Genomic DNA, 27,562 nt, shown 5'->3' on the forward strand with positions numbered 1-27,562 from the left:
TTTATGGTTTTGTAGAGAAAAGCGGGGACGGGTTTTTTTAACTTAGAACTTTCCCTTTTACCTTATAGCCTTTTCTTTATACCAATCTTGATATATAATTTCTGTTCGTTTTTCTAGATTCTTTGAAAATATCTTCGTGTTCACGTTAATTCCGATATTTCGGCCGGTTGTTATTATTGTTTTTGATTTTTTAATACGCAATTTATTTCATATTGATATTATCATTAAAATTTATCTCATCATTAGCAAATTATTTAACAATCATTGCCACAGTTAGAGTTAACGGCAATTAAATAAATTTACAGAAATTCAATAGGATCTTTGGATCTTTTTTCGGTTTGCCCCTGCCTTTTTTAATCTTGAGAAAATTAATTTAGATAAAATTAACTTAAGTTAAGAGGTCTAAATTCTAGACTGACATCCAAATGCTATCCAATTTCGCAATTTTGTCAATTTACTTTCGTCATGAATGAAGATGTTTGATTTTTAACAACTCTATTGTGAGATAATAACTTTGTTGATCAAAATAAGAAAAAGGTTGCCGTAACAAGCACAAAATCCTATATTTCTAAGGCCCCCCTCTCATAAAATCATCGATAAATTTAAAAAAGAATTCTATACAGTATTACGATTAGGTAACCTTTTAATTAATCATCCATCAGAATTTGAAAGCCCCCTCCGCCCTTTTAGACGTGAAGATTTATAATGCACAGCGATCTGCTATCGGATTCAAAATATCGATTAATTTTAATTTTTGTCGAAAAATTTATCAATCAACAAAAACTTTTTGTTTTATCCTTATTGTATTTATGATCTTGTCCTACGGTCAAAATTTTAGGTCTGTAGCACCACTACAGTCGGAATTATGTGAATTCCGATTTGCGGGATCTGAGAGGGGATCTCTAGGGATTTTGAGGGATCTGAGAAAACGAAAGTGCTCTGTTTCAAGAAACCTGATTATAGTTTTCAGAATTTTAGATTTTAGTCTATTTCGTACATCAATTGCACTATATACACAAATTTCCATCTTCATTCGACTATTAAAACTCGAGTTATTAAAAAAACGAGTCAAAGTTTCCCCGATTTTTCATACTTCCAACACCAGATCACCGTGAATGAAGAAATTTTCAAGGAAAATGTGCTGAAACTCTCAAAATTAGGACAGTGTTCGCCCAAAATTACATCGATATGAAATCATAGAACTATTGTAACCTGACTTGGAGAAAATTATTTTTGTATCGCGTTTGAACAAGAACTTTTTGCATAATAAGTATATTTCAATCAGGATAACATTCTCACTTCTGTTCTTATAGATTTACATTTCGGATTTTTTTGCTTCCAATGATGGTACATCAAAGAAAAGCCGCTTTGAATAGATTTATAAAAGATTTCAACGATCATTTATTTCATTACTGAGACGTTTTCATATCTTTATTACCTCCATGGGAATAAGATGATAAGACGATTCAGTGGCGTGGGAAGCATTTTCATATTGGGGGGGGCTGAAGTTTAGTGACACCGCGAGGACCAACCATGGTTTGGCCCGAGGGGGAAAATTTTGAAAATTTGAGCTCTAGATTGCTTAAAAATACACTCAAAACATGCACATAAAGACAATTATGACAAATTAAAAAATAAAAACTTTGCATTTTGCAAACTAAATTTCGCGAAAAAGGCGAAAATCTATACAATACAAGAACCCTCGCGTGTGTAAGATGTTATGATGGGTTCGCGGTGGATTTTTTCTTTGATGGGATCGCTCAGCGCATACTTTGAATGATATTTAAATTCATAAAATGAACGCTCCTCGTCTTGTACGTGGATACAAAAAAGGAATTGTTTAGGTAAGTTGAAAACCTTGGACTTTGAACTTTTAGAATCCAGAGGGGAAGGGAAAGCAAAGCTAGCAGACCACAGACCAGAAGAGTGAAGTGAAATACATTTACAGATCTGTTTTAAAATAATTCATTTTTAAAGTTTGAAGTGTCATGGCAAGTATTAGATCATTGATTAGACTTGCATCTAATTCTTCACGACAAATTAACTCCAAAGCAAATCAAACTGCAATCACTGCTTCCATTTTGAAACAACATCAAAGGTTTTTGAGTAGCAACATGGAAGAGGCTAAAAAACGAGTTGGACTATTAACAGAAGATCCAGGAAATGAAGTTAAACTCAAGATGTATGCCCTTTATAAGCAGGTAATATATACATATTCTATGCCCCACTGGAATTTCCCAAAGGCAGGGAAGCTCTAACAGTTTTATATAGGGCCCGCCCTGGCCCTCTCTTGCTTGGTTTGTTGGAGTTCACTCAAAGTACCAGAGGAGCATGTTTGAAACTACTTTTTGTTCCCTCCTACAACACCATTACCTTTGGGAACAAATCTTTCTCTAAGTTTTGCATAACACATTGGAACAGCATTCAGCGATCTTACCCAAATATTACCCTGAGCTCATCTGATTTCAGTTTTGTTAAATCTCTCGCCCTTACTCACTGTCTTGGGAGATACTGAGCACACCCCTCCCCTACCAAGAAAGGTTAGCAAACTTTATTTTAATTTATTTTTCATTATATAACAAAATTCTTAAAAATAAATATATAAACATTTTTAACTAATTTACAATGTGTTATAAACGCAATCTGTACTTAGGTGGCCGCATCATTTTGATTAGCTAGACTATAAGGCGGTCTCCTTCCATATATTTTTTGTGCATATCATCACTTGTATCTTTTCTGTAGTGTTAAATGGTAAATAAATACTTACTTACTTACTTAGTTCCAGAAACATCCATGGTTTGGTGCATAAAAAAACAGCACTGTTTGTACTGGAGAACCAGGAGGTGCCTTTTTATATTTTTATAGTTATGTGATATATAAAAATAGTCCTTAAATAGGAGAATGTGATGGTCTATTAAAATAATAAATTATTCCCCACATACATTATTCCCTCAGTCAGTACAAATGAGATATAATTATCTTGTCTCTAGGTAACTGCTGTGTTGTAAAAGACAAATCAACAAGATAACCTTATCAAAAGACCTTCACATTCTTCCAAACAACTATATAGTGTCTGCTCCTTGGTCAGCCTTGTGTATGCTTATAAACTGTCATTGAATCCAGGCATAGCCAGTCTGGAAAATCCTCTTAATTGTGCGCTTTACTTCCAAGATTTGAACGGCTATCAAAATTGTAGAATTTTTTAAGGGTCCAATTACATGCTTATCACTATATGAATGGGTGCTAGGCATCCTTTTAAAACTTGTCTATCATTTAAAAAAAAAACTTTATTAGCTTCTGATTGCTTCGTTGAAATCGGATAGCCTTGAACTATTTTACTCAAAATTCATTGTAGAAAAAGATTGTTTTAAAAACTTTTGTCCGTTTTACTGTACCATGTGTTCACCCGATTTTGAAAAATCTGAACCCTCTAATTAGCTCAAAAGGGGGTTCGGATTACCATTTTCCCATCAAAATTTTGGCTGAATCATGGAATCCTAATCGAAAAGAATTAATAATACCATCACACCGGTTTGTAGAGGTTAAAATACCAAAATACTCCAGTTTGCAGAGTATGTCAAGGCTGCACTCTAGAAAAAAATTCGGAAATACCAAGTTCCGCACTGGAAGAGGACGCACCTAATAAAAATGACCAATCCCATCACATCAGAAAATTCAAACCCTCAAATTAATTCAAACAGCATCATTCAGATTTTGGGAGTTAGCCATATAATGTCTTTTTTTACTTCACCACTTTCAGACCTTTTTGAGTAGAAAAAAAATTAACTTTGAAAAGATTTCAGGCTGGCATATATGCTTATGTTATGCTTAGGAAATTTGCAAATCTGGAGCCTTCATATGCTTATAAAGTGTTATGCTTATAAAAAACATGTATTTTTATATAACTTTCTTCTTTAAGCCAGACTCTTGCACTCGATACAATTGATAAGTTTTTCCAATTAATGACTGATAACCAATAGATGGATTTGGATTGATCCATTGATTTGTATAATAGATAGGGTAATCGAGTCTTTTCCAAAATATTTCATCAATCGATGTTAACTTTTTTTAGGCTTATGCAAATAAATGGATAGAAATAGAAATTAGTCTATGAGTTATCAATGAATCAATAGGCAACATCATTGGAACTTTTGTAAAATCCAAATTATTTTTGCTAATTTCCTTAGTATCTCCTTGGTATATGAAGTCTTCTTATAGCAATGTAAGAGTAGGAAAAAAAAATTGATACATCAAACTGTTCACCAGTTATTGGGCACTTTTGTTTTCCAGAGATCCCTCTATCCTGTCCTCGTCCTGGTTGAGATCCCTCTAAATCAGAATGAGGATAATTCCGGATAGGAAAGTGCTAGAGACTTGAAATTTTCACAGAATGTACTTTTGTTTGCCCTCTAAAGGATAAAAGAAAAAGAAAGCATTTTTCTCAGTTAATTTCCTAAAATTTCGCTAAAAAATCAAGGAATTTTGAATCCGATTAAATCCAATGAACGATCGCCGTGTCTTTAAATCCCTGATCAAATTTGATTATACAGGGGTTTTAAACCACCCAGGAAACTATGACATAATAATACGTCTTTGTAAATGTAAAAAAGGTTTGTAATACCTTACTCTAACTGGGCTGGACTAATATTAGCTACTGTCATTCTTTAGAGATGGGAAAGATATGTCATTTGGGAAAAAGGGATGAAGCTCTAACGTCCAAGTAAATAAACAATTAATTAGTGATTCAGTCATTTCCCAGCTTTTCTACTGCCGAGAAAGGTTGAAGGAATAACATATCATTAAATATGTAAACCTCCAATATCGCCGCATATAACTTTACTGATGGCTTATTTTATTATCTGTTTCCCATAGGCATCAGAGGGCAAGTGCAATACAAAAAAACCAGGTGTATTTGATTTTGTTGGACAAGCCAAATGGAATGCATGGAATGAACTTGGAGATATCTCAAAGGTAAATATGATGATTGCAAATGAATTGTGATTGATTATGGTTTTTTGTTGATCATTTTGACTGGATAGAATATGATTTTGATGATATCAATTTGATAATAAGCCATTTTAACAAATCAAATTTTCAATTCAATCATATATTTTGCTGTACTACTATGCAACATATCTAGGTTGTTTTTTTGGCTTGGAAATTACTAAGTTACTAAAAGTATTTTTATTAAAATTTATTTATTCCAGGAAGAAGCAGAGAATCAATATATTGCTTTGGTGGATTCCTTAGCAGGTAATTGACCTTTTCATAAATTACGTTACGAACATCACTTGCCTCGTTTTGAAATTATTGCCATGGTGATTAACTCCCAGCAGATTTTATTAAAACTACTTTCTATTCATAAAAAAATCATTTTATGTCTCAAGGGACATAATCACCATGGTAATTGTTTGAATGCGAGGCAAGTGATTTTCGTAACGTAATTTATGAAAAGGTCTATTGATTTGATTTAATTTTTTATGTTGATATCAATTTGACCAATAAAAGTAACACTCCATCCTAGTAAAGTATATTTTTTCAATGCTTGAAATCATCTTGTTAGCAGATGAGCTAAGGCTCGTTTTGTTGCATCCAATCAGATTCTATTATTTTCTGTCGCAATCAAAATTTGTAATTTTTAATTACTCTAGGGAATAACATAGATGTTATTATTTTTGACTTTGATAATAAAATATCTATATTACCTCGAGAATAAGAAAAATCTTCAGCAAAGGCGAGCATGTTTTTACCAAGTTTGTTTGCAACTAAGCTAACAGTATCTTTAAATACTATTTGCTTAGTACCTTGGCTAGTATTACCTTTTAAGAATGCATAGAAACACAATAAGTTGCCTTTATCAGGAACATCAAAAGTGATCGGCAAAGACAAACATGTTTCTAATGACTTTGTTTGTGGCTAAGCTAATATGACTTCTAAAAGAACTATACTAGAATATAACCTTCGTAAACATTAGCCCATAATATTTTTCTTGTCATACTGAATTTATCAAGCCTCCCTTTTTCACTAAAATTCTTTTATACTCAGGCTCATCAAGTGCATCAGGTGGTGAAACGAAATCAGAAACAACAGATTCTGAAACTGCCAGTGGAACAGTTCCTGGATTGGATATCACCAGAGAAGATGGTGTTCTGACAATGACCATTAATCGACCAAAGAAATTGAATGCTATCACTAACGAGGTACATGTTTTTTTATAAGCATCATTTTTTTTGGAAAAAAAAGGCTCAGTTATGCTTATCTTATATTTTGGAATGGAGCTCAAATCATGCTTGTGATATGTTTATTTTATGAAAAAAATGACTCATCCAAAATTTGAGAAGAAAAACGAATCTTCCCAAATACACAGTCTATGACGAAAGCTCACTAATATGCTATTGATATGCTTATGATGTACCTATGATGTACTTATTTTAACCAAATCTAAGTGTCAGTATTCTTATAAACGTTGTATTTATAAAAAGAAAGAAAACATGTAGATAGCAAGCTTTTCTAAACCATTTCAGCATCAGTCAAGTTTCTTATGTATGAATTAAGTTTATAGCATGGCATGAATTTAGAACGCCAGAGCAAATCTTCTAACTCTGGAATGCTTTATTTTTCTCCCACTGGGTTACGATTTATTAACCAAGGAACCTAGAAATCGATTTCAATAATATGAATGCAAGGATTTTATAGATAGATAGATAGATAGATTCGATATTTTACGTGGATAGCCCAGCAATCTAGGACTTTTAGGCAGTCTTTCGATTGTTTTCATGGGGTCCGCGCCCAGCCGGCTCGGCTATCTATGAACTGAACGGAACATTGGAAGGAGCGGTTATTTGAACCGCGAACCCCTGGTTTAAGACGCTGACGCCTTTAACCATTCGGCCATCGCTCCTTTTTGCGTTACAGCTTAAAATCAAAGACTTCTATCTGCTAGCTGCAACTAGTTGATGCCTACAGATTACCCTTGGTCAACTGTTTCTTCGTAATCCATTATGTTTACTGTATTTTTTTCTATACATGTCTGTTTGAAGAAAGCTCTTGAAAAAAGTTCTTGAAAAAAGTCTATGCGAGAATTGAAGGAAAAATTCGCCTTAAAAAAACGGGAATTCGAGACTAGCTTTGAAATGGCGGAAAGGTCGATACTGTGCATTAATATTTCGAATTGTGATCCACTACAAGGCTTTGGATTCTTAGTTTAACTAAGGTTTGGTCATTTGGACAGATTAACAAACTCAATCCACTACAAATTGTGAATAAGGTATGTATCGGCTATACAACCAACTCAAACTTTCACTCCACTCGTTTTCTCATTCCTAATTTTCGTTGGGAGGGTTGGAAAACGCTTCAAAAACAATTGAAATTCTTGAGAGTAACTATATGTTAATTTGAATTTATTTTTCAGATGTATGCTTGTATCCGAGACACACTGAATTCAGCTGCCAAAGACGACAGTGTGCGAGTATTTGTTTTAACGGGAGCTGGTAATTTTTACAGCAGTGGAAATGATTTGGCCAACTTCACCAATATTCCTCCTGAAGGTCCTGCTAAACTTGCAGCTGATGGTCATATACTTCTCAAGTGAGTTTCGATTTCAAGATTGATAACTTGATAACGAGTTAAATTTCTTCAAATAAAGTGTTTTTAAAGCACACCATTTATAAGAAAGCCATTAAAAACGAGGCTCATATTCAAAGTTTCCCTTAATTCTTTCATCTTATGCTTTATAACAACATGAAAACATTTGAAGTGTCAAAAATCCCTCAAAAGATTTTGTCTATCCTGATAGAACTAGATAATGGGCAAACATCAGGATAGACTTTGAGAATCTTTTTTAAATAAATCAATCCTTCCATACATCTTCAGTAAAAGATTAAATAACAGAAGCTGCTTTTGGTTCATTTTTCTGATTTTCAATCAAAATTTTTCCTTTCTTTAGATCGTTCGTTCAAGCCTTCATCAATTTTCCGAAGCCGTTAGTTTGTGCCGTCAATGGGCCAGCTCTGGGGATCATGGTGACAACTATGGCTCTTGCTGATCTTGTCTATAGTGCTGACAATGCTACTTTCCACACACCTTTCATGACGTTGGGTCAAAGTCCAGAAGGATGTTCTTCTTATACCTTCCCAAGGATTATGGGATATGCCAGAGTATGTTTTCTTTGATCTCATTTCCTTATATAGTGGACACTGTTATTTGAATCTTTTTCCCAAGGATTATGGGATATGCCAGAGTATGTTTTCTTTGATCTCATTTCCTTATATAGTGGACACTGTTATTTGAATCTTTTTCCCGAGGATTATGGGATATGCCAGAGTATGTTTTCTTTGATCTCATTTCCTTATATAGTGGACTCTGTTATTTGAATCTTTTTATAATTCTCAGATTCTGTCAAGAAGCCTCAATCTGGAAATTCTATCTATTATACCAGAGTATGATTTCTTTGATATCATTTTCTCGGTTATAAAGTGGACTCACTATTTCGAACTTCTATTATTCGAATCTTTTTATTATTCAAAATGATTCTCAGTTCCTGTCAGGGAGTCTCAATCTGGAAATTCTATCTATCATTCGAATCTACGTTGCTGTTAAGGCTCTAATGGCTTTAACACTTTAATGAAAAGTGTTGACTTTTTAACACCTGAATTATGTATGCCCGTTTTCTTTTTAGGCAAACGAGGTGTTGTTAGCTGGGCGTAAACTGACCGCCCAAGAAGCTTTTGATCGCGGTCTTGTCACTGATATCATACCACAAGGAGAATTCCGTGAATTCATTGCAGAAAAAACCAAATATCTCGCTGGATTGCCACCTAAGGTAAATTAAGTGAAATTTTCCTTTGCTGTGTAGAATAGACCTTTTCATAAAATTACGTTAAGAACATCACTTGCCTCGTTTTGAAATTATTGCCATGGTTATTAACTCCCAGCGGATTTTATCAAAACTACTTCCTATTCATAAAAAAATCATTTAATGTCTCAAGAGACATAATCACCATGGTAATTATTTGAATACGTGGCAAGTGATGTTTATGACGTACTTAAGGCGTACAAACTTTCGCGAGTAGAAACTTTTGCGAGAACGAAAAATTTACTTTCGCGAATTTAACGGAAAAATATTTTTCGCGAGCATAAACTTTCGCGAATCAAGACGTAAAATTGAGAATTTTCACATGAAAAAATTTCTTAGAGGGACAAATACTTCTTGGATTGGCTTGAAACATTTGTCCTTTGACTTATTAGTCTTTTAGTAGGCTAAAAAGTGCCATAAAAGTTACATTTTATTCAAAGTTTGAAGTTTTACAGATTTTCTATTTCGTCAAGAATTTTTGGCGAGCATAAACTTTCGCGAATGGCCCTTCCTATAATTTTTAAAGACATTTACTTTCGCGAAAAGGGCCAAAATTCGCGAAAGTTTCTGCTCGCCAAAGTTTGTACGCCTAAAGTATTGCGAGCCTGATACAGGGGTAGACACTTGCTTATAAAAACATGTATGTGTCTTGGCAGTCTTGTTTACTATACATTACCTCGTAGAGAACTCTTGAAGAATATTTCAACTTATAACACCTAATACAGTGTATCCGGAACAAAGCGGTGGAACACGATTCATATAAACAAAAAATCTTGATAATTTATACCAATCTTAACCTTATGCTCATTTTGATGGCGCCTTTGTGAATGGAATGGTTATTGATTGGACAAAGAAACTTCGATGCCATTTCAATCATTCTAAGCTCCAGTAGGCTCCAGTGACATAATGAGTTTAGAGGATTTAATTTTATATAAGATTTGTTTCCTTTTTTTTTTTGAGAGAGACACTGTGTATGTGTTTACCATTTTATAAGTCATTCTCGTTTTCAGTGGTCACCCAAAAAAATTACAATTTCTGGAAGATTTTTACCTTGAAAAACTAGTATACCTTTTGCTAATCACGATGTCATATTGAATAATTTAAAAACTCCAGCCAATTCAAGCATCAAAACAATAAAACAAAAAACTTGGTACACGATTTAACTACATATTCCTCAGTGTTTAATTGTTTTGATGCTGGAGTTTTGAATTATTCAACATGACAGCGTGATATGCCCTTTCATGAATTATTTTAAGTGAAACGACTGCCTCGTTTTGAAGCCATTGTTACCAAGGTGATTAAATCCCTTGAGTTTTCAAATGTCTAACAGTAGACTTCTTCAGTTGGGAATCATAATAGCTTTATTTTAAAAACGAGGTATGCGTTGTTCGTGACGTAATATGTCTATTAGCAAAAGGTTAGTTGGTTCACCCAATGAATCATTTTTTTTAATTCTTCCTTTACTGTCCTAAAGGACTTAAAGACTACTAGCTGTATGCGCAGCGTCGCACGCTGCGTGTCCCATTCCAGTGAATCACTACACATCTAAAAAATTCGAACGGCAGAAAGATAGCCACCGATTGATGATTTGATTTTGATTTTAGGAAGTAAAGGAGAAAGAAGATAACATTGCATTGTAATTTTTAACCACAATTAAATAATGGCTTAACAAAAGTATATTTTAGATCCTTTTAGCCATCGTGGCTATCCCATTGAGTTTCAAGCCCGGAGGGCTAGAGGTCAATCTCTAACCTTTCTCAGGCAAGAAAAATTGAAGCCTTAAAATATTTGCCGTATTTTTGATGACGGATTGAATCTAGCAATTCCTTTGTTTTCGAGTGATATTTTTTTTCGAAATTAAGTGGTAAATTTTAGTTTCAATCTATCATTTGTGTAAAAACCAGGCGGGTCGCTCAAGACCGCGCAACTTTGGTAGGATTTGTTGGCTTCAAATCCTACCAAAGAGATTGACCTCTAGCCCTTCGGGCTTGAAACTCAATGGGCTATCCATCGTGGTTGGACATTCGAAGCTGACTTTGAAAGACTTTGAAAAGTTTTGAAAGTGTTAGGGAGCCGCTATTGTAAACAGAAAGTTTTAAGAATAAGAATTCTTTAAAATGACAAAAAAAATTGGGAAGATGGTTGATTTTAACCCATCAAGCTCCAAAAAGTTGGTGAATAGAAAATAGTATCTTGGGGTCTCAAAGTTAGTCTAGTGGTAGGAAATCTGCTTAAGGTGCAAAAAGATGATGGTTCAACGCCATGAAGAGGAGACTTTGTAGAGCTTTTTTAGATTTTCGAAAACTTTTTACAAAATGTTGTAAACACACACGTTTAAGCGTATTAATATATAGATTACAGGGACAATTTCAAAGTGAAAGTTTGAAAGACACTCTTGCTATACCCTTGAATGAAGTAACTAATTTTACGCAAGCCACAGTTGGCTTACTGGTTTAAAAGAATGCACATTCATCAAAAAGACCAAAGGTCAAACCGGGCGGCAAAATATTATACAAAAATGTTTTGAAAAGTTTTGAAAGTGATAGGGAGCCGCTATTGTAAACAGAAAGTTTAGATTTTCAAAAACTTTTTACAAAATGTTGTAAACACACACGTTTAAGCGTATTAATATATAGAAGATTGACTTCCAAACCCGAAGGGCTAGACTCGAGACTCGTGGATGGGAAATGAAGCCACTTATCTCCCCTCCAGAACGCCCCCGCGTAGTTTTTACACAAACGCCGGATTGAAAGTAAAATCTATCGCAGTCCTCAAAAACAAAGGAACCGCTAGATACAATCCGTCGTCATTATTGCGGCGCGTTCTAGAAGCGTTCTGGATGGGAAATAAGTGGCTTCACTTTTTCCTGCCTGCGAAAGGTTAGAGATTTACTCTAGCCCTTCGGGCTTCAAACTCAATGTTATTTTCTTATTATCTACAGAGTGTGATGTATTCAAAGGCTTTGAACCGATTACGCGAGAAGGAAACGTTAGAACGCGTCAACGAGGAAGAGTGCGTTCGATTAGAAGAACGGTGGCTTTCTGAAGAGTGCATGAACGCTGTCATGTCCTTCCTGGCGAAAAGTTCTAAAATGTAAAGAAATGCAGTTGAAAATTCTCTTCTTCTTGATATGCGTGAGTCAAGATGCTGTTATATTTTCTAACGGAATCAACCGAAAAAGCCGAATTTTTTACAGATTTTGTCAAATCCTGGTTTTTTCGGGTGTTTCCGTTAGAAAAATACGCATATCGAGAATATGATTTGATACCAAAGGAATTGGCATGTGAGCCGTATTTGAAGGGACATAAACTAAAACCACATTGTTCTTGCCTGTACTCTAAAGGTTTAAAAAGTTCTAGTTCCTTCTTTGTTAGAAGCTTTATGAGGTGGCGTAAACGCACGACACTGTACCACCTAAGTAGGCACAAATTCTTGAGGTATCAAAATGTTGATGTTATTAACGCGAATTGGTCCATTAGATAATTGAGCCCGTGTTACTTTCAAAACCTGTTCTTGTCAGCGTTTTGATATATTGATATCTTTAGCTTCATCGTCAATTATTAACGAATTTTTTACGAATTTTGGAATTTATATTTTACAAAAAAAACCATGTTTACGCATTAATTTAACTTATACACTTTGTGACTTAGTTCTTTTTAGTTAATGATAATATAATTTTTTAGAAACGAAAATTTTCTTTTACTTTTCAAAATACCAAACTCCAACAGACAGAGACCTGGGCTGAATTTTCTCTTAGGATATAACCTTTTATCCCCAAATGACAGATCCTTATTTCGAATTGAAGTAGGAATATCCAAAACTATGATATGGAAGGAGTCTAATGGATTATCAGTGGATTCAATTATTGCATAGTTTATGGTCGTTAGCCTAGGTTTTATTTCTTTGGTTTTATCTTCCCTTATCTGTTACATAGTAAAAGACCCTGGTAACTGTGATGTTTCATTTTTCATTTTATCGATTCGATCTTTTCTTGCGTTGTCAGAAAGTTGCTATCAGTAGTATTAAATTACGTTCGGTTTGGCTTTTTTCGTTAAAGGACATGTCTCTGAAAATTCTTAACAGGGCAACTCTTGCGAAAGTCCATTTCCGTAAAAAATTCTTTAAAAGTTTGTGAGTTCTATGATTATGAAACTTGAAAAATCGCTTTGATTATCCGCGATTTCATGTATTTCTAAACGCTTAAATTGTTTGAAGAAGAAGCACCGTTGTTGTATGATTCAAGGATTATTATTAGCCCTTTTTCAAGCCAGATTTTGTTTTTAAAATTTGTAAACAAAAATGTTCGCAAAAATTGTGAGAAGATTGTGGCCAAAACGTAGTCGGCCCTAAGTGACTAAATTTTGGCTTGGTGACTAAAATTAGGGCCGACTAATAATTAAGGCCGACTAAAATTAAGGCCGACTAAGTTTTGGCCGATAACAGTCAGGAACTATTGCAAATTAGGATATGTTCGCCGATTCTGGCCTAACTTGGATATGATGGCCTAATTAAGCTAGAAAGTGTAGCCTAATTAGGCTGGAAAGGACATAATTCCAATTTTTGACTTGGATTTCAAAATCCGCGTCAAAATTTAACTTAAAATGTCAAATTCTTATTTATTTGAATAAGTTCCCACTGTTTTTTGGGTAAAATTTGAGCGGGCTGAGAAAAGCTAAATTTTATGCTGTTTCAGCAATATTATGTTTTACATATACAGCAGTACAGTTGAAATTATTTCAAGATTAATGTAAACAAACATAATCCGAACTTTGCTTTAGAAACATGTTATATCTATCTACTTTTTTATTTTCATAATAAACTTGTTTTGTACACTTTTAGATTTTTTAAAGAGTGTTTTTTTTTTCATTTTTCAGACAAAAAATGGCGCGCTGCATGTAGAACTTAAATCGGCTTAATTTGGCCATCATGGCCTAATTAAGCTATTCTTTTAGAAAAATAATCACATCTTTTCCCTCCGCTCTAAAACGAGAAAAGTTTTTCGCTTTAAATACTCTTCTTAGTACAAGTAACAGGTCCATGTAGTAAGATTGGCGCGGATTTTACTTGTTCTCAAGATATTTAGGTTTGAATATTTTATATATCCAAATTAGGCCATTAATATCCTAACTAGGATACAAATTCTGGCCTATTTAGGCTAACATCCTAGTTTGGCCATCATAGCCTAATTTGCAATAGTTCCTGACTGGATAAGGTATATTTTTATCAAATTTTACAGGATACAGGCACCTCGTCGCGACGACTTAATCTTGTGCGACTGGACCACGTTTAAAATTTTTGTGAAATTCGAAAGCAAACAGCAAAGGAAAGGATGCGAAGCGAAGGAAGTTGAAAGAGAAGTATACAGTATCTTATTTATCAAGAATTTAAACTTTTTGGCTGTTTTAAAGTTAATTTTGGCACTCTATATTCAGACATTTTATATTTTTATTTTGAATTTTTTCTCCGGAGGCTTCCAATAGTTTCCAATTCCAAAGATAACCGCTCTCCCCCACAGGAGCCCAAATGTCATTTCGGCCGAAATGAGGTTTGACGGTTACAAATTTTTAGAGGGAGCACGCTGCGACGGAGAGCGCTGAAATTTTGCACACACACCCTTGAGAATAAACTCTATTGGCTTCCAATAGTTTCCAATTCCAAAGATAATCGCTCTCCCCCACAGGAGCCCAACTTGTCATTTCGGCCGAAATGAGGTTTGACGGTTACAAATTTTTAGAGGGAGCACCCTGCGACAGAGAGCGCTGAAATTTTGCACAGACACCCTTGAGAATAAACTCTATTGGCTTCCAATAGTTTCCAGTTCCAAAAGTAGTCACAAAAACTTCAAAACGCAAATTTGAGAATATCAAACGAATATCAAACGAATATCAAACGTCAAACGTAGAATATCAAACCAACTTCAACTTAATCAGGAGTTTAAGCTTAGGTGGTCATCGAAAAAATGCTCTGTTCGCGTCGTAACGGGTGTTAAAAATGCATGCGGGCAGACGGGCGGTCAAAAATATTCCCGGGTTTTTTTTAATCACGCCAGTAACTCAGGGGCGGGTGGTAACGCGAGCAAAACAATTTTTCGATGGTCATCAGAGCAATTGAGAAAAAAGCTATACTTTAAAAGAACAAATTGCTTTTCCCAGATTTTTTCTGCATCTCCGCACTGGAAAATCAGCGGAAAATTTGATGCGGGCGGGTGACGCGAATAGAACAATTTTTCGATGATCGCCTTAGACTGACCGTGTCTGTAAGAAAATTGTGACCCCCCCCAAGCAATTTAAAGTACCTGAAAATGGGACCGGTCGACAACCTTTTACAAGAATTTGTTGATGTAATCGTTCCTAACAATCACTAACTACAGTCTAAACAAACTTAAACTCCTATATCAGGATTAGAAACTAGGCTAGTCTTACCTCTTTTATCTTTTCTATACAATAATACAATGCTGACAAGTTGACACAACACATGTGTACATGTACATTGACAAGTAAATCCCTGAGAGAAGTTTTTATAGAAATCTGCAACAAAAACGAAAGTGGTTTCTTTACTGATTGCTTCCCAGCGCTCCTCCACAGCTGTTTATCAAATTTCCACCAATTTTTGGCACCCCCGCGGCCTTTCAGTGCCTTGCACAACAGCTGGCTGTAAAATCCCACCCTTCATATATTTGTTTCAATCCGTGATCCGTGGCTTAGGTTTTTTCTCATCTTCAATTTCAAAAAGCGGGAATTTGATGCGAGAGTTAGATTGTCAACAAAGTGCCGCAAAAAATCATTGAATAAAAGAAAAACTTAAAATTTTGAATATTTTCATTTTGAAGAATAGGCGTGCAAAAAAGTGAAACATAGAAAAGTTTCATTTTTCATTGCATTAATTGAAATGGGGCTAATCGCCCGTGCAAGAAGCACAACTGACGTCATCAAGCTGCATTCAGTTACCCTTGCATCTGTTTCTATCCGTTTTAACATAACATATATTAAACTTCGCTGGGATAGACGGATCAATGGATCGTTAAATCGTTCGATAGATCGACGGATCAGTGGCTCAACGGATCGATGGCTCAAAGGATCGACGGATCGATGGATCGATGGATCGACGGATCAAGGATCGACGGATCAAGGATCGACGGATCAATGGATCAATGGATCGATGGATCGATGGATCGATGGATCGATGGATCGACGGATCGACGGATCGATGGATCGACGGATCGATGGATCGACGGATCGATGGATCGACGGATCGATGGATCGATGGATCGATGGATCGATGGATCGACGGATCAACGGATCAAGGATCAAGGATCAATGGATAAATGGATAGACGGATCAATGGATCGATGGATCAATGGATCAACGGATCAACGGATCAACGGATCAATGGATCGATGGATCGACGGATCGACGGATCGACGGATCGATGGATCGACGGATCAACGGATCGATGGATCAACGGGTCAATGGATCGACCACAGATCTGAAAAGCCCCCGAAGGGGGCTAGATAAATGACTACTTTTATTGAAAAGTGAAGCTAGGTTTGGAAGGATTTTCTACCAAAGTCACGTGACTAAAATATGCAATTTCACCGGTTTGAAGGATGCGAAATAGCGTTTGCCGACCACTTTTTTTTATGTTGTGCTCCGAAAACAATTAAAATACTAGATCCTATCCACCCGCACACACGTAATTTAAAAGTCAAATTTGTGCTTCACTTTTTTTTTGCTGGAGAAAGCTTAAAGTTGCATATCTAGCCCTTCGGCCTTTATAGATCTGCGGGATCGATGGATCAATGGATCAATGGATCAACGGATCGACGGATCAATGGATCAAATCAACAGATCAACAGATTGACGAATCATTGGACCAATGGATCGATGGATCGAAGGAATATAAAATCCTTTTTCATTTTCCCTTTTGTATTGAAGAACCATAGCGTCAGCCCCCCCTGCTGGTTGGGGGAGGGGTTACACCCTAAATTTTTCCCAAAAGAGGAGGGGGCTGGAAGTACACCACTTTTTTGGGGGGACCTATGTACTTGGGGGGAGCTAAAATCTCATCACTTAAAGTGGGGGCTGAAATAATTCAGCTTAATAGTTGGCTTCAATTACTCAAATTGAAGCTCATGAATCTGAATCTGCAATATTTTTGTAGAAAGTGTGCAAATTTATTTATCTTAAACTTAGAGCTGAATGTAATTTACATTGGGAAATTTTTTTTACTGGATCAATTTTTTGAAAGTGTCTATGGTCAAAAGTCCTGGGGGCTAACGAAAAATTCATAAATCTTGGGGGGGACTTAAAATTCAGGGGGGACCTAATTTTTGCCTGGGACCTAAACCCAGGCTGACGCTATGAGAACTCAACATTTTTTTCAAAAAAAATGATGACGTCAGCAAATTTTGCAAATAATCGAATTTTGCTGATTTTTGCTGACGTCAATATTTTTTTTTATTTATTTTTTTTTGAAAAAGTTAGCTATTGGTAAGATGCATCATTTGTCCAAATTTGGTTAAGATTGAACATTTACTTTTGAAGTTATATATAGCGATTTTACGATTTATGACGTCATCAAATTATAACGTCATAATTCACAATTTCTTAAATTATTATTTTTTCTCATGAGATTTGTACCAACAATTTCTTATTTTATTTTTTGACAATCTATTTCAGATTATTATCCATCTTCAGGTCTAAAATTAAAGTAAATAGATGTAAAAACATTAAAAACAGTTAAAATCAATTGTCAACATTTATTATACATACAGTCCCTGGCCCACAGAATGTAGGTGCCTCCCAGAATACAGGTCTGACGTAAATCAAGTAAATCAGTAACAAGTCACAAACACGCTTTAGAAGACTTTTGATTAGTCGGACTGATACTTTACATCGTATCCTTGAATAAAAAACCGAATTCAGCAAAATATAACGATGATAAACCGATAATTTTGAGGATTTAAAGTAGTTTTGAGAAGTGGTTTTTCTTCGAATTTTTTACAATTTCTTTACTGCTGACCGCTAGGTTGCAGATAAGTCGATAAAAGGGGTATAGAAAAGTGCGCTGATGCATCAGCTTTCAAAATATATCAAAGTCAAGGTGCCCATTAGATTTCGATTTTCGTGGAGTCGATAAATTGTGACATGTATTTGCAGTTTTTAGACTTTTTTGACGTTAAGTACTGATTTTGACGTAAATTCCAAGTTTCGCATTTTACCGTAGTTTTAAAAGCTTTGAAACGCCGTAATTGCATTAGTATTTTGAAGTAAGAAGCAAGTTGCTGTACATTTTCTCGGTCAAAATTTTAGGCTCTATTCGATAGTATATCTTACATTTTTGGACCTGGAGGTCCTATAAATTGACCTTTGTTTGTCCGTTTGTTCGTCCGTTCGTCTGTTACCAACTTTTCTCAGGATTGAATCATAGGAATCTTTTGATTTTTGGTACAAAGGTGTAATATGGTGTTGGCCAAAATGTGACGGAGCCCGATTTTCGGAAAAACATTTTTTGGGTAAATTTCAGCCAAAAAACGGCTAAAAAAAGGGTTCTTTGGACTTTGTGAAAAATTGTATCATTAATTTTTTCTAATTTTTTGCATGTAAGCAGGGTGTTATCATGGGTAAAGTATGGTTAGTATGGCTGAAGCAGATTTTCACAAAAAAAATTTTTGGCTCAAAAAACACATTTTTATCTATGAGAATCACTATTTATAAGCATAGATTAATGTTCTAAACCAAATTACTCCATTGACGTTATATAATGTTTGTTTGCTCAAAGTAAAGTGAAAGAAAAGTTGTATTCAGGCATGAAATTTTGGTTGCTAAACGTGTTTTTTATAAGAAAAAGGGCCAAATGTGATCTCTCTTTTTATAAGCACATTTCCGATTACTTAATTATTAGCTTTTCTCAAGATTGGTTCATTTTATTTGAGCAGTCATTTCCGAAAAATTGAAGATACATTTTCACACATTTTCTCTGGACAGTTAAGGCAGTTTCCTCAACAGAATCACAAGAGTCAACTTTCATTTTCGCAAAAAGTTTTTATGGATAGCACGTAAAAGCGGCTCCGGAAAGCGATTCTTTTTCAAATTGTCTATTATGACGTCACAGTCTGCATCAAAGATCTTTTCGTTTGAGCAGATTTTCCAAGCTCGCAAAAACAAATTTTTCACCAGATTTATTTCGTATTTTCGGTCGGCAAAACTGTACCAATTTGTGTACAGCCCAGTGTGAGTAGGCTTATAATACGTATTCGTTAGGAATTTACCATCAGCCTTGGTCACTTTAGCGTCTAAAAGTGGTAGCATACCGTTAGTCTCCTCCTCGTGGTAAATTTGATGTTTGCATGTAGTCCATTTAGATAATCATAAAAAAACATGCATTTCTGAAGGTCGTTTAAAGATCAGGAAACTGTCGTCAACATATCGTCGATAAAATAATGGTTTAGGCATATTAAATACCATTATATACCGTTGGAAAGGATTTTTTACACTGAACAACTTTTTTGCTTACGAAAAAGTCTGAAAAAGTACTGAACTCAATGTGAGTAAAACACGATGGAAGGTGTTAAAATGACATCACCATTTTCCCAAAATTTGATCCGTCGATCCATCGATCCATTGATCCGTCGATCCTTGATCCATTGATCCGTCGATCCTTGATCCGTTGATCCGTTGATCCATTGATCCGTCGATCCATTGATCCATTGATCCGTGATCCGTCGATCCTTGACCCGTTGATCCGTCGATCCGTAGATCCATGATCCATTCACTACTAGGTCAAAAAACATTGATTAGGCCCATATTCAATGTATTTCATCGACTGTCATCAAGTTTTATTGACTGTCATTTGTAAGTTATTGACAACAAATTGTTTGCATTGTTGACCATCAATATTTCTTTTCTTACAGTCATTGATTTTTATTGACTGTCAATTATTTTGTTGCCAGCTGTCAATGTAAGTAATGAACGGTCAATACAAACAATTGACTGTCAATATTGACAGTCAATATATTCTTTTAGTTTTCAAGAAAATTGATTGACAGTCAGCGTTAAGTACTTTTTGTCAATAATTTGATTTTGACAGTCAATAAAACTTGCTGACAGTCAATGAAAAGCATTGAACATTGGCCTAATCAATGTTTTTTGACCTAGTAGTGATTGATCCATTGATCCGTGATCCGTGATCCGTCGATCCTTGATCCATCGATCCGTCGATCCTTTGATCCATCGATCCGTTGAGCCACTGATCCGTCGATCTATCAAACCATTTAACGGTCCATTGATCCGTCGAAGTTTAATATGTTATGTTAAAACGGATATAGAAACAGATGCAAGGGTAACTGAATGCAGCTTGATGACGTCAGTTGTGCTTCTTACACGGGCGATTAGCCTGAAATGGGGGATTTGGAAAGTTTTCAATGTTTAGTTTTTTTTGCACAAACCCCTGTAACTATGTATGAGCACCCCGTTTTAAAATTCGCGCACCCCTATTATTATTATTATTTTCGCGCATCCTAAAATTTGTTTCTCTTTACATATTTTTACATTTTTCTAGTCAAATCCGCATAAAAAAGTCTCCAAAAGGCGGACACTCTAATTATCGGACACTAATCTGTTTCCCCAGTGGTGTTTGCTAATTAGAGGCTCCACTGTACTATGAATATAACATATTTTTATCAAAAATCATGATTAATTGCGAGACACAAGTCAAGACACAAGACGAAACCTATTTTCTTCTTTCTATACTCTTATCTTTGGTGAGGGGCGGGAGCAAAGAGAAGAGGCAATCCTTAGAAGGGCCATAAGTGACTAAAAATTCCTTATTTGCTAATTCGCGCACCTTTTAATTTTCGCGTGGCCTAGTGCGCAAAAATAGGCCTATACATTATCAAATCAGTTATCTTTCCATTGAATAAATTATTTGGAAAAGTTTCTTCACAGTGACATGATGTTCTTTAATTTCTAAGATGAAAAAAATAGCAAATTTTTCCATTTTTTATCTTCATTTTCCAATTGTTCCTTTTGATAATATGTCACTCCAAAAGTTTCATGGAGGATGACAGAGTTTGCCCCTTATGCTGAGAGGTTTTTGCTCATCAATTAGAAAAGTATCAAAACTTAATAATAGACTGAACTCTGACAATTTTTCCCCTGTTGTTCTGGCGAAGCATCAGACAGAATATGGGTAAATTCATCAAGCCAAAATATGTTTTACAGTCAAACATTATTCTTTAAATTCTATAACTTGTTTTTTAGAGTATATAAATAAATAAAGAATTCCACCTTAATAAGGAATTGAGAAAAAATAAAATGTATGTTGTTTATATTTGATTACTTATGATAGTTTTATAAAAGATGGGAATTGGTACAAAAACATGTAAAAGCTGCAATAAAACGGTAAGTAAGATTTTGAAATATCATATACAAACAACAAACACAAATTATTTTGGTTACAAGGATGTTTATAAGCAGTTTTTCCTACCAAAGTCTTCTTCTAGAAATTCAGTTTCAATGCCATTGTTAGGTTTATCTTTCTCTGATGACCTTTTTTACTTTATTTCTTTAAAAATTTCATTACAATATCTTTAATTAGCAGGAGACCAAAGTGAGATTGAACCTCTTATCAATTAAAGTAGCCAAACAGAGGTCAATTTTACAATGAAAAATCAGTGTCTATTGATGCAATCTTTTGGTCTGTTTGATTTAATTAAATTCCTAATGACTTCAAATCATTATTGCTATGAAAGATTCCAATTTTTAAAGCTTTGTTAGTGTTAATAAGGTAGAGGTTTTTATATATTTACTTTTTAAGCCATTTTGAAAATGTTTTGTTTATTTTAAGGTTGCTTCAGCCAAAAAGGTTTGTGATTGTGGACATGTCTTTTTGGAAAAGAAGAAAAGAGGTTTCCAAGAAAGTAAATGAAATATAAGATATGATAAAGTGCTACCAAAATTTTAATATTGTCCCAATTGTGAATATTTTTCATTTTTGATTGTGGACATAAAAAAAAAAAGTTTGTTGGTTAAGAAATAATTCTATAAATTGTTTTTAACTTGAGTGAAAAATCTTTTGTTTGTCTGGTAATTTAAAATGAAATACAACTCATTGCTTTTATGGTATGACTATGAGCAAGTTCGGGAAACATAAATTTTAGTAAAAGCAAATTATTATGGTTACACATTTTAAACCTAATATAATTTATTAATTTTTCATCAAGGTCCAATTGTGATAACATCAGATCGTTTACGTTCATCTCGTGAACCAGATGAAGATGATGGACGACCAATACGTGCAAAGAAACATAAATATCAAGACAGCGATTTTATTTATTCTGCTGGTACGTCAACATCTACTAAACCGCAACAAGCTGAATCTGGTGAATCAACTCTTAATAAAACTACATATTACCAAGGGGAAAAACTTTATCCTAAACGTGATAGAACAAAGACATCTAAATTTGAAAAGCTTTTTAGTAATAATTTGAAACAATCTGATGCGCAATTGCAACTGAGTGGCGATAACAATTCAATACAAGAAGCTGAACAATCAAATGCTATAGATGGAGGGGAAACTGGAGCAAGAAAATTTGATACATTTGCACGAAAAACTTTCACAGGTGTTGATAATATGCTTAGAGAAATTGGGAGTGATGGTGAATTTAGTGGAACGAAATTAGATAGAATAAACAATGAAAACGAAATAGATGGAGGATCTACTACTTTAGAATCGGAGGAGATTTTAGAATTATCTTCTGATGAGCTTCTTCTACAAAACATTGAAGCTTGTATAGAAATTGTAAAAGATGAATCCAAGAAAATTCCATTACCAACATTGTCAGAGCTCTCACAAGACTCTTCCAATTCTGAAAGTGAAGATATAGTTGAGGATGATGTATGTTTGACCAGAGTAAAAATCCCAAAATACATTCGAAAATTAATGATCAAGTCTAGAGCAGAACTTCGAGAAGATGATGATGATGTCCCATTAAGCCATTTGATGAAAAATGGACCATTTCTTTCTGGTGCGACCATAAAAGATGGGAAGTTGAAACGCCCAGTTGGAAGACCTCGTAAATATCCAATTGTTGTTGATAAAATTAAGAGACCAGTGGGTAGACCACGAAAAGAAAAAACTGAAAACAAGATTGAGGCAAAGATTGGCCAGGTATGAACCTACTACTCGAGATATTTTGGTTTAAATATTGAAAATTATCGATATTTTTTGCTGAGTCAGCAGTTTTTCAGCATATTTATCCACCTTAAAAATGAAATATATATACATTGAAAGTTGACAAACCATACCATTTTTGGATACTGCTAATTCCGAGCTATCCAGTTGTGGGAATGATCTTTTCTGAAAATGCTCCTAGGAAAATGCTGACGTCATCGGAAAACGCCAAAAACGTCGATTTTTCGCCTTAAAAATGCCATTTCTCGGCACCAGGTGGTCGAAACTTAATAAATAACCCCATTTTCTTTATCTACTTTTCACGCTGAATCCGTTGGTAGTCTCAGATATTTGATTTTCAGACTTCGAAAAAACCGTTAGTAAAGGGGGGACCCTTGATAAGTTCTATCGATTAACTAAAAATCGATTCACTCGAAAACTGCAGGAGATTCGAAAGGCAATTTTTTTTGTCAATTCTACACCCTATTAGGAGCATAATATCAAAAATTTGCCCTGATCTAAGGGGTGCCCTACGAAAACCATTTTTAAGGCCTTTTTTGAATCTCGGACGCTGGTCTACTATGCTAGCCCACCATCATAAAAGAGCCCCTCAGTTTCAAGCAGAATCTGAAATCATCTGTTTCATTCGATTTAGCCACCAAAAAAGAAACGAGGAAGACCAGCAACCGCAGTTCCACCATTATATGGATTTTTCCATGATCCATATGCAGCGTTGTTTGATGATGATGATGATAATGATAGAGATCCTGTAAGTAATAAGTTAATATATATTTTTTTAGCAATGGAGAAATTCCATATAATACCCCACAGTTTTGATGTAAAAGACCAGGAATGTAGAATAATTACAATTGAAAGTAACTCCAGTATGAAAAACACAGGATACATAAACTCAATAGAATCCAAATGATCTACATTTTGAGCTAATTTAGATACTTTTCTTTTGGTTTTTTGCCAAAATTATCCTACACTTTTTTATGAAATTGAGAAGAAATTGTTTTATAAATCTTGCAATATACTACTCTGTGTTAACTTCACTTTCAATAAAACTGAAAGTACAGAGTTAAAAAAAAAACTTAAATTTCTTAACAGTTTTTAAGGTATTGGTATCAGTTTTTAATAGAATGAGAACAAGAGATTCTGAATTCAAAACTATTCAATATCTTTTTTCAGGATTATAAATCACCAACGAAAACATTAACCTCACCAATGGGAAACCGTTCATTAGAGAGGTCAGTCAAACGTAATTTTTTATCACCAAACAACATGATGTCTGAGAGGATGTACCAAGAAATCTACCAGATGGATGCGGGAGAAGACCAACATTGGGTTTCTCAGCAAAGTAGAGTGCCAGCAGAAAAGAAGGAGTTATATTCACACATTCTGGAAGAAATCAATAGAAGGATTGTCTCACAACAAGCTTTCTTTGTGTCACTGGGGTAAATAATCTGTGGATTTAATATTGAAATACACCCCTGTGTCACAGACCCACTTGAACCCCAGCCCCGCTGGAAAACTCAGCCAATATTTTGTAAAAATACCTTACATTTTCAGCCCCACTGGAAAATTGACTTTGATTTTATCTCCATTTGAAAAATTGCACTCCAAAACCATCCCCATCATATTTTTTTTACCTGAGAACAAAAGGATTTCTATCCTGATCAGAATTTGAAAATAAATTTTCATCCCCACTGCAGGAAGAAGTTCCACTGGGGCTGTGAGACAGGGAAATATTGGATGTTATTTAAGCCCTCTTCGGTGTAAAGTCATTTTAACAGGCTGAATCATTTTGAGTGTGGTCGCGTCCACACACACCTAAAATCTCTGCGGAGTTTGATTAATCACTTACCATAAATTTAGACTTAGGTATCAGAAGAATTTAAAATTTAGTGTGATTGACCACATGTCTGAAGTTTTCAAATGACAAAGCCTGTTTTAAAAAAATTATTAAAAAATATTATTTGATACAGAATTAGTCTTCCTGGTACAAATTGAAGTAACACTCTATTCTTTTTATTTTCAAATTGAAATAATTATTTTTTTAATTGCTCTTGAATGAGGGTGTTTTCGTTTATTTTTATGTTTCTAACAGATTATAAGATCATATTTTAATGTTTTTGAAAAATAAGATTCTAGTTTTTACTTGCATTTTAGATAGTTTTTTTCCAATGTTTTTACTTTATCAGTTTGAACTGGTTTGAATTGTTTGTTTGAATGTTTGAGGTTTAGCTTAATGATGATAATGCTTTTCTTTATCACACCTCATTAAGAGTTATATACTTGTGCATGTGGCAGCTTTAATCACTTTTTCTCATTTCAGAATTTCTTTATTTTTCTTAAATTAAATGTTTAGATCAATTAAGTGAAACTAGAAAAGATGTGTGTTTAGGTGTTTTTTCTTTAATTTTTAATGTATATATCCCTAATTTGGTGTATTTTTGTACCTTGTAGATATCATTAAAAAAATAGTGTTTTCGACTAATCACTAGTTTCAGTGATGAAGCCTTTTAGTGTATTAGTTTAATGTTTTCTGCATTCTTATAGCACAAAGCCACAAGGAGGACTTAAGAGTTTAAGTGGAAACTCTTTTCAAAAATTTTGAATGGCGATAACATCTTTCCTTTTATTGAACTTCAAACAAATCAACTTATTGATCAAGAAAGCTTTGAAGAAATTGTCACCTTTTGAAATTCTTTTGGTCTTAGGTTCTTCCGTTTCATGAAGATTCCTCCTGTCTCTTCTTGTCATCAAAGCAAACCAATTGATTTTGATTTAGCTGACTTTCTTTTGAACTAGTCCTGGACTAACCATTTCCAGTAAGTTTTCATAAAAATTTGGGAAACATTTCCCAATTCACTGATTGTACTTCAAGTACCTATGGACGGTTAACATTCTCTTATAACAAATATTTCTAAAGATTGCCATTTTTATTTTAAAATACAAAGGTAATGAAATAAATAAATAAAATAAAAAAACATGGTGGCATCTAATGGTACTTCTACTCACACCAATGAAACAGATACAGAAAACCGGATATTTATGGATTACAATGCTACAACACCACTTGCTCCTTCAGTTATCAAGGTGATTGGGTCATCTCTGGTCACTGGATGGGCTAACCCAAGTAGCTCATATCAAATTGGTGTCAAGGCTAAACAAATGATTACAGAGGCTAGACATCACTTGCTCAAAATGATTAATGGTAACATACATATTTTTGTTATAAGCATGACATTTATAAGCATATTGAGCCCTGGATATAAAAAATAAACAAATCATTAGCATATCAGCGAGCTTTGGTTATTGGTCATTGGTCATGGGTTGTGTACTTGGGAAGGTTCATTTTTTCTTTCCATTTTTAATCATCCAATATTTTTTTCAGGAAAATATCACATGCATAATTTGAGCTTGATTCCAAAATATAGCTTAAGCATAACTGAGCCTGTTTTCTGAAGAAAAGGTTATAAAAACGCTTATACAAAGTCCACCCCTCTTGTATGGAAATGAAATGTAACAGCCCATTGTGAAAAAGACTTTCTGGGAGAATTATTTTTTGTATTTTTAGGTAGCAAAGAATCTGAGTTGACCTTCACATCTGGTGGTACAGAAGCAAACAATCATATGATCTGGATGGCTTGCAAGTATTTCAATGAATTTCATAAAGAACACAGTAAGATTATCTCAAATCAACTACTTTAAGTGGATTAATTTTGGCGGGGATTAAATTTGGCAAATTTGGTGAATTTTGACAAAAATCGCTAAATTAAATCCTTGCTAAAATATTACAAATCGTTCATTCGTCAAATCAAATCCCGGCCAAATCTTTTTAGGATAGAATTATTTCTATGGAAATTATGCATTTTTTTAGTTAAATACTACGTAAAAGATAACGCTTTGAAATTAAAATTTGCTGTTTTATATTTGTATCTTCATATTAGATGACCACTAATAAAAACTTTTTATCTGTCAGCCGAGGGTTGACATTACTGTTCCGGGGATAACAATTGATCGAGATTAATTTGAAGTTACTTTTTAGTATGCACTATCTGCATGTCTTTACTCCATAAAATATATATTAATTGTCTATCTTGAAAGTTGCAGGCTCCTTATCAAATATCCTTCGGCATGCTAGCCATACCGAAGGTGAGCGAAAATAAAATATGGCTGCCTGACAACCCCCAACAAAAAAAAATGTGACGTCCTCGTTACAAGATTTCGTCAAAAATAAATTCTAAAACTAAATAAATAATAATTTTCTAATATAAAATACTACAATCTTTTTTGGTTTATTGTTCTTCTTCTCTTGGTACCATCATTGGACCGTCAGGCCATTCCCGGTTGCACAGTGGGCAACGCTTTGCCACAGGATAGGTGCTGTCCGAAGACAAATCTATATAAATACTCAAACAATTCCTGCAGAACGCTGGCTGCCCACAGCAACTGGTTTGCATGTCGCTGTTGCCAATCTGGTCCATGCAAACCGTGCAACACGGTTCGTTCGTCGCGCGTTCGTCGTTT

General features: G+C 34.5%; 4 protein-coding genes across 4 annotated transcripts; all 4 read left to right on the plus strand.

The window, feature by feature from the left end:
* The first annotated feature begins 1,882 nt into the window (after positions 1–1,882).
* LOC136813689 (enoyl-CoA delta isomerase 2-like) lies at positions 1,883–12,546 on the plus strand. Its single transcript, XM_067070187.1, has 8 exons — positions 1,883–2,201; positions 4,873–4,971; positions 5,208–5,253; positions 6,046–6,200; positions 7,412–7,587; positions 7,946–8,156; positions 8,678–8,821; positions 11,796–12,546. Exons 1-8 carry the CDS (start codon positions 1,989–1,991, stop codon positions 11,949–11,951), a joined length of 1,200 nt encoding a protein of 399 aa, XP_066926288.1. The 5' UTR covers positions 1,883–1,988; the 3' UTR covers positions 11,952–12,546.
* A 3,372-nt stretch (positions 12,547–15,918) lies between these two features.
* LOC136813708 (cathelicidin-B1-like) lies at positions 15,919–16,368 on the plus strand. The gene has a single exon (XM_067070208.1). The coding sequence runs from the start codon at positions 15,919–15,921 to the stop codon at positions 16,366–16,368; it is 450 nt and encodes a 149-aa protein (XP_066926309.1).
* A 4,746-nt stretch (positions 16,369–21,114) lies between these two features.
* On the plus strand, positions 21,115–24,498 carry LOC136813690 (uncharacterized). The gene is made up of 5 exons (XM_067070188.1): positions 21,115–21,255; positions 21,701–21,773; positions 22,077–23,023; positions 23,682–23,795; positions 24,218–24,498. Exons 1-5 carry the CDS (start codon positions 21,214–21,216, stop codon positions 24,485–24,487), a joined length of 1,446 nt encoding a protein of 481 aa, XP_066926289.1. The 5' UTR covers positions 21,115–21,213; the 3' UTR covers positions 24,488–24,498.
* Positions 24,499–25,992: 1,494 nt separating this feature from the next.
* Positions 25,993–26,993, plus strand: LOC136813709 (selenocysteine lyase-like). The gene is made up of 3 exons (XM_067070209.1): positions 25,993–26,246; positions 26,610–26,714; positions 26,983–26,993. Exons 1-3 carry the CDS (start codon positions 26,021–26,023, stop codon positions 26,991–26,993), a joined length of 342 nt encoding a protein of 113 aa, XP_066926310.1. The 5' UTR covers positions 25,993–26,020.
* Positions 26,994–27,562: the final 569 nt, after the last annotated feature.

The sequence above is a fragment of the Clytia hemisphaerica genome, unplaced genomic scaffold, assembly GCF_902728285.1.
Source record: "Clytia hemisphaerica strain Z4C2 unplaced genomic scaffold, Clytia hemisphaerica genome assembly, whole genome shotgun sequence".
Classification (NCBI taxonomy): Eukaryota; Metazoa; Cnidaria; class Hydrozoa; order Leptothecata; family Clytiidae; genus Clytia; species Clytia hemisphaerica.